This window comes from Chrysochloris asiatica, unplaced genomic scaffold (assembly GCF_000296735.1).
Source record: "Chrysochloris asiatica unplaced genomic scaffold, ChrAsi1.0 scaffold00168, whole genome shotgun sequence".
Lineage (NCBI taxonomy): Eukaryota > Metazoa > Chordata > Mammalia > Afrosoricida > Chrysochloridae > Chrysochloris > Chrysochloris asiatica.
In genome coordinates, this window is record NW_006408686.1 from 1,621,053 (window position 1) to 1,637,450 (window position 16,398).

The window sequence follows — 16,398 nt, forward strand, 5'->3', positions numbered from 1 at the left end:
AATTTTGTCTCTCATACTTTGGACATATTGCCAGGAGGGTTCAGTCCCTAGAGAAGGACATCATGCTTGATAAAGTGCAGGGTCAGTGAAAAACAGAGAAAGCCTTAACAAGATTAATTGACTCAGTGAAAGCAGCAACTGTAGGGATGGCGCAGCACCAGGCTGTGTTTCCATCTGTTGTTGTTATGGTTCGGAGCCGGCTAGCTAGCACCTAACAACAACGAAATGTCCTGCAATAGCCTCCTGCTTCAGGTACCTTTTCCCATCTCCGATTTTAAGCTGCAGGCTATTAATGCAATAAATTGCATCCCTGAGTAGATACCCTTTGCTGAGCTCTGTGAGTGGTCTTAGGGTCTTACACCCAGCCACTGTGTTGCCTAGCAGAGGGGACCTGCACCAGGCCTGGCAGCTGATGTCTTTGGAGAAGGTCTTCCCTGAGGAGGCTAGGTCCTTGAAGCTCAGATCTCTTGCTCCATTTGCTCCGATTCCTGGTGCCCTCTGTTGGCAGGTTCTAAGTCGAGTTGTTCTGAAGGGGCCACAGGCGAAGAGGAGACAGCCTAGAGGGAGATTTTCAGACGTCAGCTGTGAGGACCTTTCAAGCAAAATCAGAGGAATCTCTAACCCTGAAACTTAACATGTAACAGCTATGGGAAGAAGGCCACTCAGCTTTCTTCACAAGCCCCCTCTTTTCTCCTTGGAAGCCAGGTTAGAACTTTGCCAGGTGTGGCCATTTAGGGGTGGGTGAAGAGGAAGAGAGGGCAGCACCTAAAGAAATTCAGACCCCTAGGCCCAAACCCAGACCCACCAGCCCCGGCTCTCAGAGGGTAGGCCCAGGAACGTGCACTTTAGTACATTACAGGGATTCTGGGAGCCTCTGGGTCACAAATGGTTAAACACTAATCATTTAAACACTAACTCAAAGTTTGGTAGTTTGAAACCAGAGGGGCCTTGGTGTTCTGATGTGGCGCTGCAGGATAATGCACTGGACCACAGGTCGCTTTGAACTGCAAGGTCAGCAGTTCAAACTCACTAGCTGGTCCTCAGAAACCCTATACAGGGTTGCGTGAGTCGGAATCGAATCAACGGCACTTAGCAACAACAACAACAAAAGGTGCCTTGGAAGCAAGACGTGGCAATCTGCTTCTGAAAGGTCACAGTCTTGGAAACCCTATGGTACAGTTCTACTCTGCCCATGAGGTGCCCATGAGGTGCCCATGAGGTGGAATCGACTCGATGGCAAAGGGGGTGCAGGGGTTCTGCGGCCTTTGTAAAGAAGATCCAAACCCAGTTTGTGGTACTGTGCTGAGTTCCGGTTAAGAGTTGCAAGTGGGGCGTGGAAGAAGAAAGAAGATCCACTGAGTTGTATCCAATCTGTCTGGGGTTGGGGGGGCGGCGGCTGATGAAAGGAAATGCGGATAGGTCTCTTGTGATACAATAGTGAATAATTGTTATCAGGACTGATTGTGAGGGTTGGAAATGTAAAGGTAGACATTTTGTAGCAAGGAGGGGAGTGGTTGACTTTGCAGTCTAGGAGCGGAGGTCCCTGGGACCATCAAGGGAGAAGAGCGGAGAGCAGGACCCTACCCAGAGAAGCAGTGACGCCAGAGATGGAGGCAGAGACGATGATGTGGAGAGATGGAGCGGCTGGGGACTTTAGATCCAGAGAGGGAAAGGGGCTGTGTGCTGATGACCCGGGGGGCAGGCTTGTAGGGTATACCCTTTGGTAGGTTGATGATGCATGGAGGGGATTATAACCATAGCAATGGAATTATATACTATAGAATGAATGTAAAACTTAATGTTCTCCTGTGTAAACTATCACATAATTCACAATAAAACATTAAAAAACAAAACAAAACAAAAAACCCCAAGCCACAGGGCTTAGGTCGATTCCAACTCATAGCAATCCTGAGGGACAGAATAGAACTCCATTCTTAAGCTTTCCAAGACTGCATGTCTTTGCAGAGCAGACAGCCACATCTTTCTCCTGTGGAGAGGCTGATGGGTTTGAACCCGACCTTGAGTTTAACAACTGTGTCACTAGGGCTCCTCCTCGTTGGGAAAGCCCCAGCAATTGTCTGTGGTTTGTGCCAACTGCCCATACCCTCCTTAGCATTGCCCTGCCCCCACTCTAAGAACTAACCCCATCGATACTTACTCCATTGGCACTTTTCCCGTTAACCAAGGTGGTTCTAGTTCAGGCCTGGGAAGACAGGAGGAGTTAAGAATAAACGACAATGCTTAGAGACAGGAGGAGGAACCACGTGATTTTAGGTGTCTAACTCAAACCACACCTGCTGCTCTTGAGTCCGCTAGGACTCATGTGTTACCTGCTCCATCCATTTTGATGGCTGTCATCTTTCTGGAGGAGATTGGGTTGTGCAGTGGTTAAAGTACTCAGCTATGTTCTGAAAGGCCAGCGGTTCAAACCCACCAGTGGCTCTGAGGTAGAAAGATGTGGCAGTTTGCTTGAGAGATTTACAGCCCTCTGGGGCAGTTCTACTCTATCCTTTAGGGTCACTTTGATGACACTGGACTTCGTTTAATTTTTTACCTGTAAAGGTAGTCCTGTCTAAGGTGCTCTGGTAGCATAGTGGATTACAAGTTGAGCTTCTCACTGCAAGGTCAACAGTTCAAATCTACCAGCCGCTCTCTGGGAGAGAGATGAGGCTTTCTTCTCCCATAAAGACTTACAGCCTTGAAAACCCTATACAGGGTTGCTATAAGTTGGAACCAACTCCATGGCACATAACCACCAACCAACCACCAAAGGTGGCACAACTGGTAACCAGTTGAGGCAGTTTGTACCTCAGAAGAAAGGCCTGGTGATTTACTTCCATAAACATCACAGCCAAGGGAAACACATCATGGTGTGTGTGAGTTCCCTCACTCAGATGATCTGTTTGTCTTTGCCTTGAGTTTACTCCTATCTAAGATATAATAGTCCTGGTGTGGCGCTGTGGGTTAATGCACCAGACTGCAAAGTCGTTTGAACTGCAAGATTGGCAGTTCAAGCTCACCAGTTGCTCCTTGGAAATCCTATACAGGGTCACTATGGGTCAGAAATGACTCAATGGCACTTAACAACATGACAAAATAGGAGCTCTGGTAGCATGGTGGTTATGAGTCAAGCTGCCAATCTCAACATCAGTAGTTTGAAACTACCAGTGGTTCCGAGGGAGAAAGGTGAAACTTTCTGTTCCTATAAATATTTACAACCTCGGAAACCCTATGCAGGGTCACTATGAGTCGGAAGTGACTCCACGGCACATAGCCACCACCGCCATCAAGACTTAATAAAGAGTCTCTCTCTCTATTTTTGGAGTCCAGGTGTTGCGCTGGAGGATAAGCACTGGACCCCAAGGTCGGTTTCATTTCAGCCAAGAAAACTCTTTGGGGTAGTTCTACCCTGTCCACACTGGGTCCCCATGAGTCAGAACCCACTTGATGGTAACCCACAGCAGCATGCCTAGGAAAATGATCCTATTTGGAATTACTGTTAAGTGACGGTGAGTTGATTCTGATTTACAATGACTTGATATATAGAGTTTTGAAGGAAAACAGTGCTACCCCAGGAATTACGGTATTCCTTCTGCCCAGACTTTTTTGTTATCTTAATTACGTCATACCCAAGTAGACGGGGTTCTAAATCTAATCACTTCTGAGTTATAAAAAGAGCAGAAGAAACTCAGACACACACACCCACACACACAGAGAAAAGACAGACATGATGTGAGCTGGTCTATAAGCCAAGGAACCAAGGGATGTCCGGAGCTCAGTCTGGACGGCTAACTCAATACGGCTGAAACTCTGATATGAATATCCAGCCACCCAAACTGTGATCCAACCAATTTCTGTTCTTCAAAGCCACTCGTGATCTTTGTGTAACGACAGCAGTTGGAAACTAACACACCAATCATGGCAGCTGCCGGGCCCATTAGTGGTGCAAACAGTTAACATGATTGGCTGTTAGCCACAAGGTTTGTGGTTTGAATCTACCCTGAGGCACTTGAGAAGAAAGACTTTGGAAAAATCAGCCTATGGAAGCTGGTCGTAAAGGGACAGATACTGTATGAGACCATGATTGTAAAAATCCAGGAAAAGGTTTTTAATCTGTAATAAACTTTCTATGATGGTTCCCAGGGGTGGGAAGGAGGGAGACTCATTCACTGGGTAGTATAGATGCGTGCTTATCTGAGTGACAGGGTGGGACAGTTAAAAAGAAAAGAAAGGAAAAGAGAAGAAGGAAATATTATTTTTTTAGTCTGTTTCTTTTTCATCTACTGGAAAGGAAATGATGTATGTTTTCTCAATAGGACAAACCACTGGAATCTTCCCCATAAATGGAAAGAAGGTGGGGGGGCAAATAAAGGAGTTCCTATTCACAGCAACATTGTGGAGGGTTTCTGAGGGGCAGCTGATGGGTTTGAAATGCAGACCTTGTGGTTCTAAGTCCAGGGCTGATCCTACAGTGCCACAGAGACAAAAGATTTGGAAATGGATTCTGGTGAAGGTTCTGAAACATGGGGAGTGTCGATGGCATGGCTGGGTTGTACATGCAAAAATGGCTGAAATGGCAAAGGTTTTGTTGTATAAATATTGCTACAATTAAAAATCAACAACAGCAAAAACAAAAACAAACACCATGGAACACAGTTCTACTCTGACAGGCAGGGGGTTGCCCTGAGTTGAAGCTGAATAGATGGCAACAAGTTGATGGTGGTCGTGAGGATGATCAGGGAGCCTGGTGGTACACTGGGTTAAATACTGGACTGTTAATTGCAAGGACCAGCCATTCCTCGGGAGAAAGATGAAATGGTCTGCTCCTATAAAGATTTCCAGTCTCAGAAACCATATCTAGGGTCGCTAGGACTTGGAACTGGCTCGTAGGGAATGGGTTTTTAGGTGGTGATACTCATTCAAGGAGCTCTGGTAATCAGGCTGCTAATCTCAACATCAGTAGTTGGAAACTACCAGCTGTTCCGCAGGAGAAAGATGAGGCTTTCTGCTCCTGTAAAGATTTACAGCCTCGGAAACCCTGTACAGGGTCGCTATGAGTCGGAACCAACTCCACAGCACAAAACAACAACAACAACTCATTCAAGGCACACAGATGGGGTATACACCAAAGAAGAGGGGACTCACGAAATTGTTTCTGAAACAGAAGAACCAAAGCAGGACCCCCACTAGCAGCATCGCAATCACGGGGATGATGATGTACAGGCAGATGTGTAGGCGTGACTGGGCCCCAGGTCTGTCTGGAAGAGAGAAAGGAAGCAATATTTAGGTAAGAAGACTTTTGGGGCTTTCACTGTACCAGGAAAAGCAACCCCTTTTGGAACAGCACTCCATATTCCCTCTGTTGTTGTTGTTGTCAGGTGCCATCGAGTCGGAACCGACTCATAGCGACCCCAAGCACAGCAGAAAGACACAATGTCCTGGGCTATTATTCACCTCCTTGACTCACCCTCTGGGTCTTTATCCCAGTCCTGGCCAATCAGAGCATTCCATTCTCCTCAGCCATGGTGACTGGTTAATAGGTGGGCTGTGACCTAGTTCTGGCCAATCAGAACATTCTGCTGTCCCCAACCACAGAGATTGGTACATAGGCGTGCTGTGACTTAATTCTGGCCAATCAGAACATTCCATTGTCCCCAGCCACAGAGATTGGTTCATCTTCATTGGTAGACTGTGATTTAAGTTGGGCCAATGAGAGTCAGTTTGGGGACTTTAGCTAATGTTATGGAAAATAGTGTATTTTCCTAAACTGGTGGGATATGAGCCTGTAGTTGCTGAAGGCCATCTTGCTTCCTCCTCCAGGATGAAAGTGTGACTGAGAAGACAGTCAGCACAGAGAAAAGAGACAAGAGATGTGAGGAAGAGTCTCTGGGCTGCATGGTTGGCATTCCTAGGTCCACCAGCTATACCTGAAGGTGGATTTTCAATAAAGTCCCTTTTTGATTTAGACTGCTTTAAAGTCCCCTTGTCCAGACAGAAAGGTCTCTCTGAGTTCTCGGACAGGAGGCATCTCATAACTATCCCAGCCTGAGTTAGGGGGTGTAAAGCTGACCCTGTAGATGCTTTCATGAGAAAATCAGGGAAACATGTGGGTCAGAGAGTTTTCTTATGGCTAGGGGATTCTCTTAGTCAGGGATCATCTCCAAACTCCTCCCTCAAAAGAAATCCTGTTGCCTCCTTCTGCTTTGGTCCCCTCTCTCCCTACCCAGTGTGCTCCTCACCATTGACCAGGACGGTCAGCTCTGCCCGGCCAGTCCCTATGGCATTGGTCACACTGCAGATGAATGTTGTGTTGGTTGACTCGTCCACAGTCTGGATCTGGAGTTGATGGCTCTGGGCGACAGTAGAGGGAGGCAGGAGACCCAAGGTCCTGGTGGAGGACAGAGACAGAGAGGAGGTGGCCTCTTTTGGAGACCTCCAGGGACAGGTGAAAATCCTGGTGTGGCGGTATGGGTTAATGCACTGGACCACAAGGTCTGTGGTTCAAACCTATTAGCCGCCTTGGAAACCCCATAAGTCGGAACCAACTCAACGGCACTTAACCACAACAACAGGGATGGTGACTGGACATTCACTAGAAGCAGATACACAGAAACCTTCGTGGTCCCTATGAAGGGACTTTCAAAAGTTTGTGGAAAAAGGGACTGAAAATATATGGAATTTTCCACAAACATTTGGAAGCCCCCTTGTATGATGTGAGAGCAACCCTGGATTTTGCTCTCTGATGCTCACGCAGAACCACTAGTTGCTGTCCAGCCGGTTCCTACTCCTAGTGGCTCCATGTGTGTCACGGTGGGGGCCCTTCCTAGGTTTTCACAAGAGGGGCAGCGCTGAGAGCTCAGGATGGAGCCAAGGGCGGGGAGAGAGAGGCCCTGAAGGCAATCTCTCTCTCTTTACTTTCCAGCAACCCCCACCACCCTCAGACTCAGCAGTCCAGGCCCCCAGCCCCCGTCCCTCAGAGCTAGGAGCCCAGCCCCCAGCTCCTCCTCTCTCAGATCCAGTTCAGCTCCCAGCCCCTCCGCCCTCAGACCCAGCAGCCCAGGCCCCCAGCCTTCCTCCCTCAGACCCAAAAGTTCAGCCTCCAGCCCCTACTCCCTCAGACCCCGGAGCCCAGGTCCACCCCAGACTCACGTGTTCCACATGTAGTCTGTGGGTTCTGGGTTGCTGCGGGCGTTACAGTTCAGCGTGACTTTACTGCGTCCGAGGTACCAGTTGTCATCATAGCCAGAGATGGAGACCTCAGGGGGGTCTGGGGGAAACAGATTCAGACTCAGAGATGGGGACCCTCAGAGAGCCACAGTCTGCAGCACTGATGTCACATCAAGGAGAGGCCTTAGAAGGTTTGGGGAGCTGCCCAGAGATGAGGGTGCTGTGATGAGTCTGGGGATCCCTGAGAGAAGAACCTGGGGTCCCTTTCAGAGTGGGGTTCAGCAGGGGCTGAGAGAGAGCTTCTCACAAGACCTGACTTCCTCTGTCACTTCCTGTGATAAACATCTTGAATATTCCCAACACACAAGTGCACATTCAAGGCCCTTACAAGTCCTGCAGAAAAGACGTCTGAGTCTCCTTGTTCCCACACATGATGGGCCAGACTTAAGTACTTTTCAAATGTCCCATAGGGAAGGACAGCGAGCCAGCTTCTTTTTTTGGAGGGTGGGGGGTGGGGTTAGAAGGCAAAGGTCCTTTACCCTCAGGCCCAGTGGCAATGCTGAAGGGGGTCCAGTAAAGGCAGTGCCTTCAGGAATCAGTGTACCAGCTGCTTGGGGGGAGTGGCCAGACAAAGAAGGCGGGACAGTTGGGACAGAGTCTAGAAGAGCCTGTGAAGACATAGTTGATGCGCTACATGTAGAAGGTGTATTGGGATGCTGAGTCAGTGAAGCTGGGTAGGAGAAGAGTCAGTTCCCCAAGGCAGCCAGTGTTGAAAAGGTAACCTATGCCTGCAAGGATTGAACTGTGTCCCCGCCAAATGTGTTGACTTGACTGGGCCATGATTTGGTGGTTTGGCAGTTATGCAATGATGTAAATGTGACAGCTATTTAATGAGTCCCTAAGATGTGATCAATACAATCATACATTGACAGAAAACTTCCAGAGGTTCAAGCCGGATTCAGAAGAGGCCGTGGAATGAGGGATATCATTGCTGATGTCCGATGGATCTTGGCTAAAAGCAGAGCATATCAGAAAGACGTTTACCTGTGCTTTATTGAGTATGCAAAGGCTTTCGATTGTGTGGATTATGACAAGCTATGGACAACACTGTGAAGTATGAGTATTCTGGAACACTTAATTTTGCTCATGAGGAATCTGTACCTGGACGAAGAGGCAGTTGTTCGAACAGAACATGGGAACACACTGAATGGTTTCAAATTAAGAAAGGTGTGTGACAAGGTTGTATTCTTTCAGCATACTTATTCAACCTGTATGCTGAGCAAATAATCCAAGAAGCTGGGTTCTATGAAGAAAAACGTGGCATCAGGATTGGAGGAAGACTCATTAACAACCTGAGATATGCATATGATCCAACCTTGCTTGCTGAAAGTGAAGAGGACTTAAAACATTTACTGATAAAGATCAAAGAGCACAGCCTTCGGTATGGATTACATCTCCATGTAAAGAAAACAAAAATCCTCACCACTGGACCAATAAACAGCATTCTTATCAATGGAGAAAAGATTGAAGTTATCAAGGACTTCATTCTTCTTGGATCAACTATCAACACTCATGGAAGCAACAGTCAAAAAATCAAATGACGTACTGTGTTAGGCAAATCTGCCACACAAGATATTTTTAAAGTGTTGAAGAGCAAAGAAGTCAGCTTGAGGACTAAGGTGCACCTGACCCAAGCCATGGTATTTTCAATAACCTCATATGCATGTGAAAGCTGGACAGTGAATAAGGAAGACTGTAGAAGAATTGATGCTTTTGAGTTATGGTGTTGGAGGAGAATATTGAAGTGCCATGGGCTGCCAAAAGAACCAATAGATCCATTTGGAAGACGTGCAGCCAGAATGCTCCTTAGAGGCCAAGATGGCCAAACTTCGTCTCTCATACTTTGGACATATTGTCAGGAGGGAACAGTCGTTGGGGAAGGCTATCGTGTTTGGTAATGTGGAGGGTCAGAGAAAAAGAGGAAGACCCCCAACGAGATGGATTGGCTAGGTGGCAGCATTGATGGTTGGCCCAGGATCAGGCAGTGTTTCATTCTGCTGTGCATAAGGTCACTATGGGTCGGTACCAACTCGATGGCACCTAACAACAACAAAGTTGTGATCGGAGTGATAAAACAACAGGATGTTTAAGGCTGGGATGTAATACCCTTACTCGTATCACAGTCCTAGTCTGATTTAAGACGAGTTTCCTCGGAGTTTGGCCTTCAACACCTTTTCTTTGATAAGAGATACAGAAGAGAGAAGCCAGCAGAGATTACTGGGACCTACTACCTCCAAGAAGAAGAGCTGGGAGTGGACCTGGCGTCCCTGCATTGGAAAGCTCCTAGATCCAATGAAATGCTCGGCCTACAGATGCTGAAAGAAACAAGAACCTTTCTCCAGAGCTGACAGAGAGAGAGAGAGAGAGAGGACTTGTAGCCTCCTAAAGTGTGAGCAAATGTATTTGTTTGTCAAAGCCATCCCCTTGTGGTGTCTTTGTTATAGCAACCCTAGAGAAATCAGACAGTGACCAAGAGAACCGGTGAAATTGTTACAGTCTGTATGGGTTTGTAGATAATTTCTGAATGAGGCTGTGTAAACCATGGAAGCTTAGTCTAAATCTGGGCTGCCCAATATGGCTGCTGCTGGCCTCCTGTGGTGACTGAGCTCATGAAGTATGGCTGGCTTGAAAAACATACAGGATTTCAAAGACTTACAATACAAAAATGAATGTAAATGGTCTCAATATAAAAGCATAAAAACTGATTCATGTGGAAAAGACAGTCTTGAATATACAGGATTCAATACAATACAGTATTAAAATTTCAGTTTTTTTTTTTTACTTTAATTGGGTAGCTGCTAGAAAATGTTCTTCTTGTTAAGGGCCATCAAGTCGGTTCTTGTTAAGGGCCATAATGCGCTGGACCACAGGGTCAGTTTGTAACGCAAGGTCGGCAGTTCAAAACCACCAGTGACTCCTTGAAAATCTTATACAGGGTCATTATGGGTTGGAACTGACTTGACGGCACTTAACTATTGTCAGTTTCGTCAGTTCCTCAGAGAAGCAGGGACAGGTGATGTGTAAGGGTAATGCAGACTGTGCTCAACGGAGCCACTTTATATTGTGGGCTGTCAGTGTAGACAGTGGCCTGGGGAGCCCGTGTAGACAGTGGGGGAGGGGAAGAGGCAGCCTGGGCATGGTTCTTGCCCTTGTTCACACTAGGGCACACTCACAACGCACGCTGAGGGTCACCACCAGCTGGTCAGGCTCCTTGAAGCTCTCATGCTCCACTCTACAGGTCACATTCTGGCTGTCCACTTGGCTGGAGGGCACCAAGGTCAGGAGGCTGGTGACAGTGACTGTGCCGGGAAGGGGCCCTGACGCCTGGCTCGTATTGACCTGCCAGCCGGGGGTCAATGACCAGGTGATGAGGGCAGGGGGGCGTCCTCCGGTTGAGACACAACGGGCCATGGTCACGGGCTCCGGGTGGACTGGGAGGTCCACGTTCAGGGCTTCTGCCTGGCTCCGGGGTCGGGCTAAGGAGAGAAATAGAGAAAGAGTGGCTTAGTCTCTGGTGCATCTATCACAGAAATACACACGTGGGTGGCTTTATCAAACAGAAATTATTTTCTCACAGTTTAAAAGCCACCATCATAGAGTTCTGGTGTGGTGCTGGGGGTTAAAGCGCTGGACTGCGATGTCAGGATCAGCGGTTCAAGCTCCCCAGCCTCTCCTTGGAAAACCTATACAGGGTTGCTATTAGTCCAAACCAACTCAACAGCACTTAACAACAACAACAACAGCATTACAGAGTCGGAGTCCTAGTGAGGCCCAGCAGGATAATGCACTAGACCACAAGGTCAGTTTGAATCACAAGGTCCAGAGTTCAAACCCACCTACCGCTCCTCAGAAACTTTATACAGGGTTGCTACAAGTCGGAACCAATTTGATGGCACTTAACAATGATGACAATCAGAGTCCATTTTGACTCACAGTGATCCTATATAGGTTTCTGAGACTGCAAATCTTTATAGGAGCAGACAGCTTCATCTTTCTCCCAAGGAACTGCTAGTGGGTTTGAACTGCTGACCCTGCAGTTAGTAGCCCAATGCCTAACCCATAGTGCTACAGGGGCTCCTGAAGTTTGTTGTTGCTAAGACACATGAAGATCTCTAAGGAACTAGAACTAGGAAGCAGAAGCGACAAGGACCTTCCTTCAGGGCCAACAGAGAGAGACAGCCTTCCCTTAGTGGACCATTAGGATGAGCTGCTTCTCAGAAACCCTGTACAGGGTTGCTTTGAGTCACAACAGACTCGAGGACACTTAACAACAATAAACTAAGATAGCAGTCCTGGTGTGACATGGTAGGGTCAACACTGGACTTCTAACTACCAAGTTGGTGGTTCAAAGTAAGTGGGAACTGATTCTACGGTACTTAACAACAACAACAAACTAGGGTAAACACTGGAATGTGAACTGCAAAGTAGGCAGTTCAAGCCCACCAGCCACTCCATGGAGAAAGATGAGGCTTTCTGCTCCTGCAAAGATTGAAACCTTTGGAAACTCTGGATACACAGGGCGGCTATGATCTGGAATCAACTCAATGGCACTTAAACAGTACCAACAAACTTGGATTGCTTGGCTGCACAATCAACACTCATGGAAACAGCAGTTAAGAAATCAAACAACGTATTGCATTAGGCAAATCTGCTGTGCAAAACCTCTTTAAAGTGTTCAAAAGCAAAGATGTCAGTTTGAGGACTAAGGTGCATCTGACCCAAGCCATGGTATTTTCAATCACCACATATGCGTGTGAAAGTTGAACAATGAATAAGGAAGATGGTAGAAGAATTGATGCATTTGAGTTATGGTGTTGGAGAAGAATATTAAAAGTACCATGGACTGCCAGAAGAATAAACAAATCTGTGTTGGACGAAGACAGCCAGAATCCTCCTTAGAAACCAGGAGGGCCAGACTTCATCTCTCATACTTTGGGAATATTATCAGGAGGGACCAGTCCTTGGAGAAGACATCATGCTTGGTAAAGTAGAGGTTCAGCAATAAAGAGGGAGACCCCAACGAGATGGATTGGCACAGTGGCAGTAACAATGGGTTTAAGCGTAGCAGCAATGGTGAGGATGGCACAGAACCGGGCAGGGTTTCCCATGTAGGGTCGCTGAGTCGGGACAGACTCGATGGCACTTCGCAACACCACAGAAAAGCATACAGGGAAGTTTTACTCTGTTACGTGGAGTCACCATGAATTGGAATGGACTCAATAGTACCTCACAACAACAATCTTCACGGAACAAGCGACCGAGCCTTTTTCTGTCGTGTTGCTATTTGAGCTCAACCCATTTGTAGCTTCCAGAGACTTTGACAAGATCCCAACAACAACAATGACAACAACAAGCTGACTGCCATCAAGTCCATTATAAGTCACAGGATCTTTCTACAGGGAACAGTAGAACTTCCTCACATGGTCCCTAAAACAATAAAATCTTTTGGTTTTAGGGTGTTTTTTTTTTTTTTTTTCTTTTAGAGCAAATCTGCCAGTATCAGGGAAGAAAATAGTTTTTGGTTTTTTTTTTTAAGTTTTTTATTGTGAATTATGTGATAGTTTACCTGGGAGAACTTTAGCTTTACATTCATCCTATCGTATTTCATTTCATTGCCATGGTTTACAATCCCCTCCATGCATCATCAACCATCCATATACCTGCAAGCCTGCACCCTGGTCGTCAGAACACAGCCCCTCTCCTTCTCTGTGTCTAGAGTCCCCAGCCGCTGCATCTCTCCACGTCATCGTCTCTGCCTCCATCTCTGGCGTCACTGTTTTCTTTGGGTAGGGTCCCACTCTCCAATCTTCTCCCTTGATGGTCCCAGGGACCTTCGCTCCTGGACCGCAAAGTCAACCACTTCCTTCCTTTTGTTACGAAACGTCCGCCTTTACATTTCCAACCCTCACAGTCAGTCCTGATAGCAATTATTCACCATTGTACCACAAGAGTCCTATCCCCATCTCCTTTCATCAACCCCGCCTAGACAGATTGGATACTACTCAGTGGAGATTATACCTTCCTCCATGCCCTCTGGATTCCTCCATTTTCCTCTTGAAAGCTTGTAAGCCAGTCACTTCTTGTCTTTGTAGCCCCCCCCCCCATTTTGGGTAGCCAATGTCTAAGTTGCCCATCCCTATATACTCTGTGTGTGGAGGGGGTGGGAATGATCCTCACTGTAAAGATTTGTTCCCTCTTTTGAGAAGAAAATAGTTTTTGTCTGCCCAAAAAGAAAAGAAAACGCATTTCACTTTTATTTTACAGGATATTTTGTTTGGGTATAGAATTTGGACTTCTGGCATGGTGCTATAGGGTTAGCACTGGACTTCAAACCACCAGGTCGGCAGTTCTAGCCTTCCAGTGCTCCTTGGGCCCCTTTACAAGATCACTATAAGTCAGGACTGACTCAATGGCACTTAACAACATCAACGCAGAATTCAAAGTTGATAAATAATTTCTTTTAGTACATCAAAGAGGTAATTCTAGCATCTACAGTTTTCTTGAGGAATCAGTATGTTTTTCTTCTAACTGTTTTCCTAAAGGAGTCCTGGTGTCGTGCTGTGGATTAATGTGCTGGACTGTAAAGTTGGTTTGAATCACAAGATCTGTGGTTCCAGCTTACCAGCCAATTCTTGAAAACCCTCCACAGGGTGGCTATGAGTCAGTACTGACTCGATGGTACTTAACAGTAAGCACAACAAAAGTCATATGTGTGATTTGTTTTTCCTCTCTCTGAAGAGACGGCAAATCTTTATAGCAGCAGACAACCTCAGCTTTCCCCCAAAGAGTTGTGGGTGAATTTGAGCCACCAACCTTGCAGTCAGCAGTCCAATGCTCTGTCCTTTGATAAGATCACAAAGCTCTTTAAATGGTGCATGTTATTAAGTGCCGTCAAATCAGTTCTGACTCACAGAGACCCTATATAGGATTTCCAAGATGCGGCCGGTGGGTTTGAACCGCTGACCTTGCAGTTACTCTGGTGCTTATCCTACAGCACCACACCAGGACTCCAGAATGGTGCATGGCATGTAATAAGTATTATTATTAATTACTGCAACTTTAACTGGCTCAGTAGTAGGCAATGCTAGGGACCCAGCAATGACCAGGAGACCATGTACACCTCACAGGGAATACAGTCCGAGGGGGAGAAACACTTTCCCCCAGACACTGATGACCCAGTGTGGGCTGGCTGGGATTTGAAAGCTCAGGAGTTGGTAAGCCTGGGAGTTCAGGGAGGACGGCTAAGCTATGCCCTAGAAGCTGAGAGGGGAAGTGACTTGTCCAAGGTCTCACAGTTGTAAACTGTAAACAGCCTGACTCCATCTCTTCACCAGAGCTCCCAAGATTCCCAAACCTGGAACTTTGCTAAAGTCTCTTCCTCATCATACCCGTGCTATTATCTCCTGAAGATTTCTCTGTATTTGGACTCACCATTTCTGTTTGACCCCCTCACTCTAAGCCACACACACACATACACACATACATGGATCACTGGTGGCACCATGGGTTAAGTACTGGGCTGTTAATGGCGAGGTCGACAACTCAAACCCACTAGCTGTTCTATAGGAGAATGACGAGACAGTCTGTTCTCCTCAAGATTTATAGCCTCAGAAGCCCTGTGGAGCACTTCTACCGTGTCCTACAGGGTCCACGCTATCGGAGTCAGAACACAAGTCAAAATTCCAGCTAGGTTGAAACGACAAGAGCTGCCTTTTTTGGGTGCTGTGTGCCAGGCATCGTTCCAAGCATTGAATCTTTCATGAGCTTCTTCATGCAAAGCAAAAAATCAGTTGCCATCAATTCTCATGGCAATTTCCTTTTCACAGATGAGGAAACTGAGGTCCGTGGGCTTTTTGTCCAAGTTTCAAGAGAGAGCGTTCATATTCTCCCTGGGGCTCATGAAACTGAACCCATGAGATCACAGTGCTGCTTTGGGACCTGGGGTCTTCCCACTAGGGAAAGTCCTGCTCTGCTGGGACCCTGCTACTTCTCCCTCCCTGCCTGTCTCATATCACCTTCCTCTTCACCCAAAGTGGTACAAACTCAACTACTTACATGGGACTCCGCTAGTGTTTCGTTCTGTTGTACACAGGGTCGCTGTGCGTCAGAACTGACTCGACGTCACCTAACAAGAGGAAGTCACCTAAAGGTTGGTGGTTCAAACCCACTCAGTGGTGCTGCAGAAGAAAGGCTTGGTGATCAATTTCTGTAAAGATTAAGAAAAAACACCAATCCCACTACTACCTGTTGTTGTTGTTGTTAGGGGCTGGTGAGTCGGTACGGACTCATAGTGACCCTCTGTACAACAGAACGGAACACTGCCCAGTCCTGCGCCAACCTCACAATCATTGATACGCTCGAGCCCATTGCTGCTGCCACTGTGCCAATCCACCTCGTTGGGGGTCTTCCTCTTTTTCGCGGACCCTCCACTTTACCAAACATCATCTCTTTCTCCAAGGACTGGTCCCTCCTGATAACAGTTCAAAATAGGAGAGACAAAGTCTGGCCATCTTAGTCAATTTCAACTCACAGTTAGCTACTAAAGCAGAGTAGAACTGCTCCGTGAGGTTAGCAACCCAGTTCTTAACCCACAATGCCACACACAGATTTTCCCCAGATCCTCCTAGGATGCGATCAGTACTAAAGATCTTTACTCTGCCCTGCCCACCTCTTAGTCTTCCCCTCCCTAGAATCCTTGCACTCCTTTCAGGCCCACCCACCTTTTTGCTGACCTCCCAGCTCTTCCGTATCCCCCATCCTGCCTTACCGAGCACGCGGAGCCAGGTGTGGGCCTCCCGGTTACCGTGTGGGTAGATGACAAAGTTGCAGGTGTAGTTGGCTTCATCATGGACACTGAGCTCCCGAATGATCAGCGACCCGTTCCGTAGCTCCTGGCCAGACCCTGCAGCTGCAAACTCCATCCTCCCAGGGTGGGAGAATTGGGTATTTCCCGAATGGTGTAATGTGGCCACATTGCCGTGGGGGTCTCCCAGCCGCTGCCATATCACCATGCTCACGCCAGTCCCTCGTGGCTGCAGCACGCAAGGCAGCGTGATGTTGGCGCCCAGGAAGCCGCGCACCAGGGCAGGCGCCTCCACGCTGACATTTTGGGTCCCTGCAAGGGCGGAGGGAGGGACTAGTTAAGTTAGGCCAGAGCTTCTGGTGGTTGTC

At 47.4% G+C, this 16,398-nt stretch overlaps 2 protein-coding genes across 2 annotated transcripts in view; both read right to left on the reverse strand.

Moving 5' to 3' along the window:
- Positions 1 to 266, reverse strand: part of CEACAM19 (carcinoembryonic antigen-related cell adhesion molecule 19) — a 32,761-nt gene extending 32,495 nt beyond the window's left edge. Inside the window, exon 1 of the mRNA XM_006871484.1 lies at positions 257 to 266. Within this exon, the coding sequence (XP_006871546.1) occupies positions 257 to 266 (10 nt within the window). The remainder of the gene's footprint in view (positions 1 to 256) is intronic.
- A 192-nt stretch (positions 267 to 458) lies between these two features.
- The window catches only part of PVR (poliovirus receptor), a 26,725-nt gene continuing 10,785 nt past the window's right edge, over positions 459 to 16,398 (reverse strand). The window contains exons 2-7 of the mRNA XM_006871485.1: positions 15,995 to 16,342; positions 10,401 to 10,703; positions 7,150 to 7,267; positions 6,240 to 6,388; positions 5,146 to 5,258; positions 459 to 557 (exon numbers count right to left, since the gene is read on the reverse strand). Coding sequence (XP_006871547.1) covers positions 459 to 557; positions 5,146 to 5,258; positions 6,240 to 6,388; positions 7,150 to 7,267; positions 10,401 to 10,703; positions 15,995 to 16,342 — 1,130 coding nt within the window. The remainder of the gene's footprint in view (positions 558 to 5,145; positions 5,259 to 6,239; positions 6,389 to 7,149; positions 7,268 to 10,400; positions 10,704 to 15,994; positions 16,343 to 16,398) is intronic.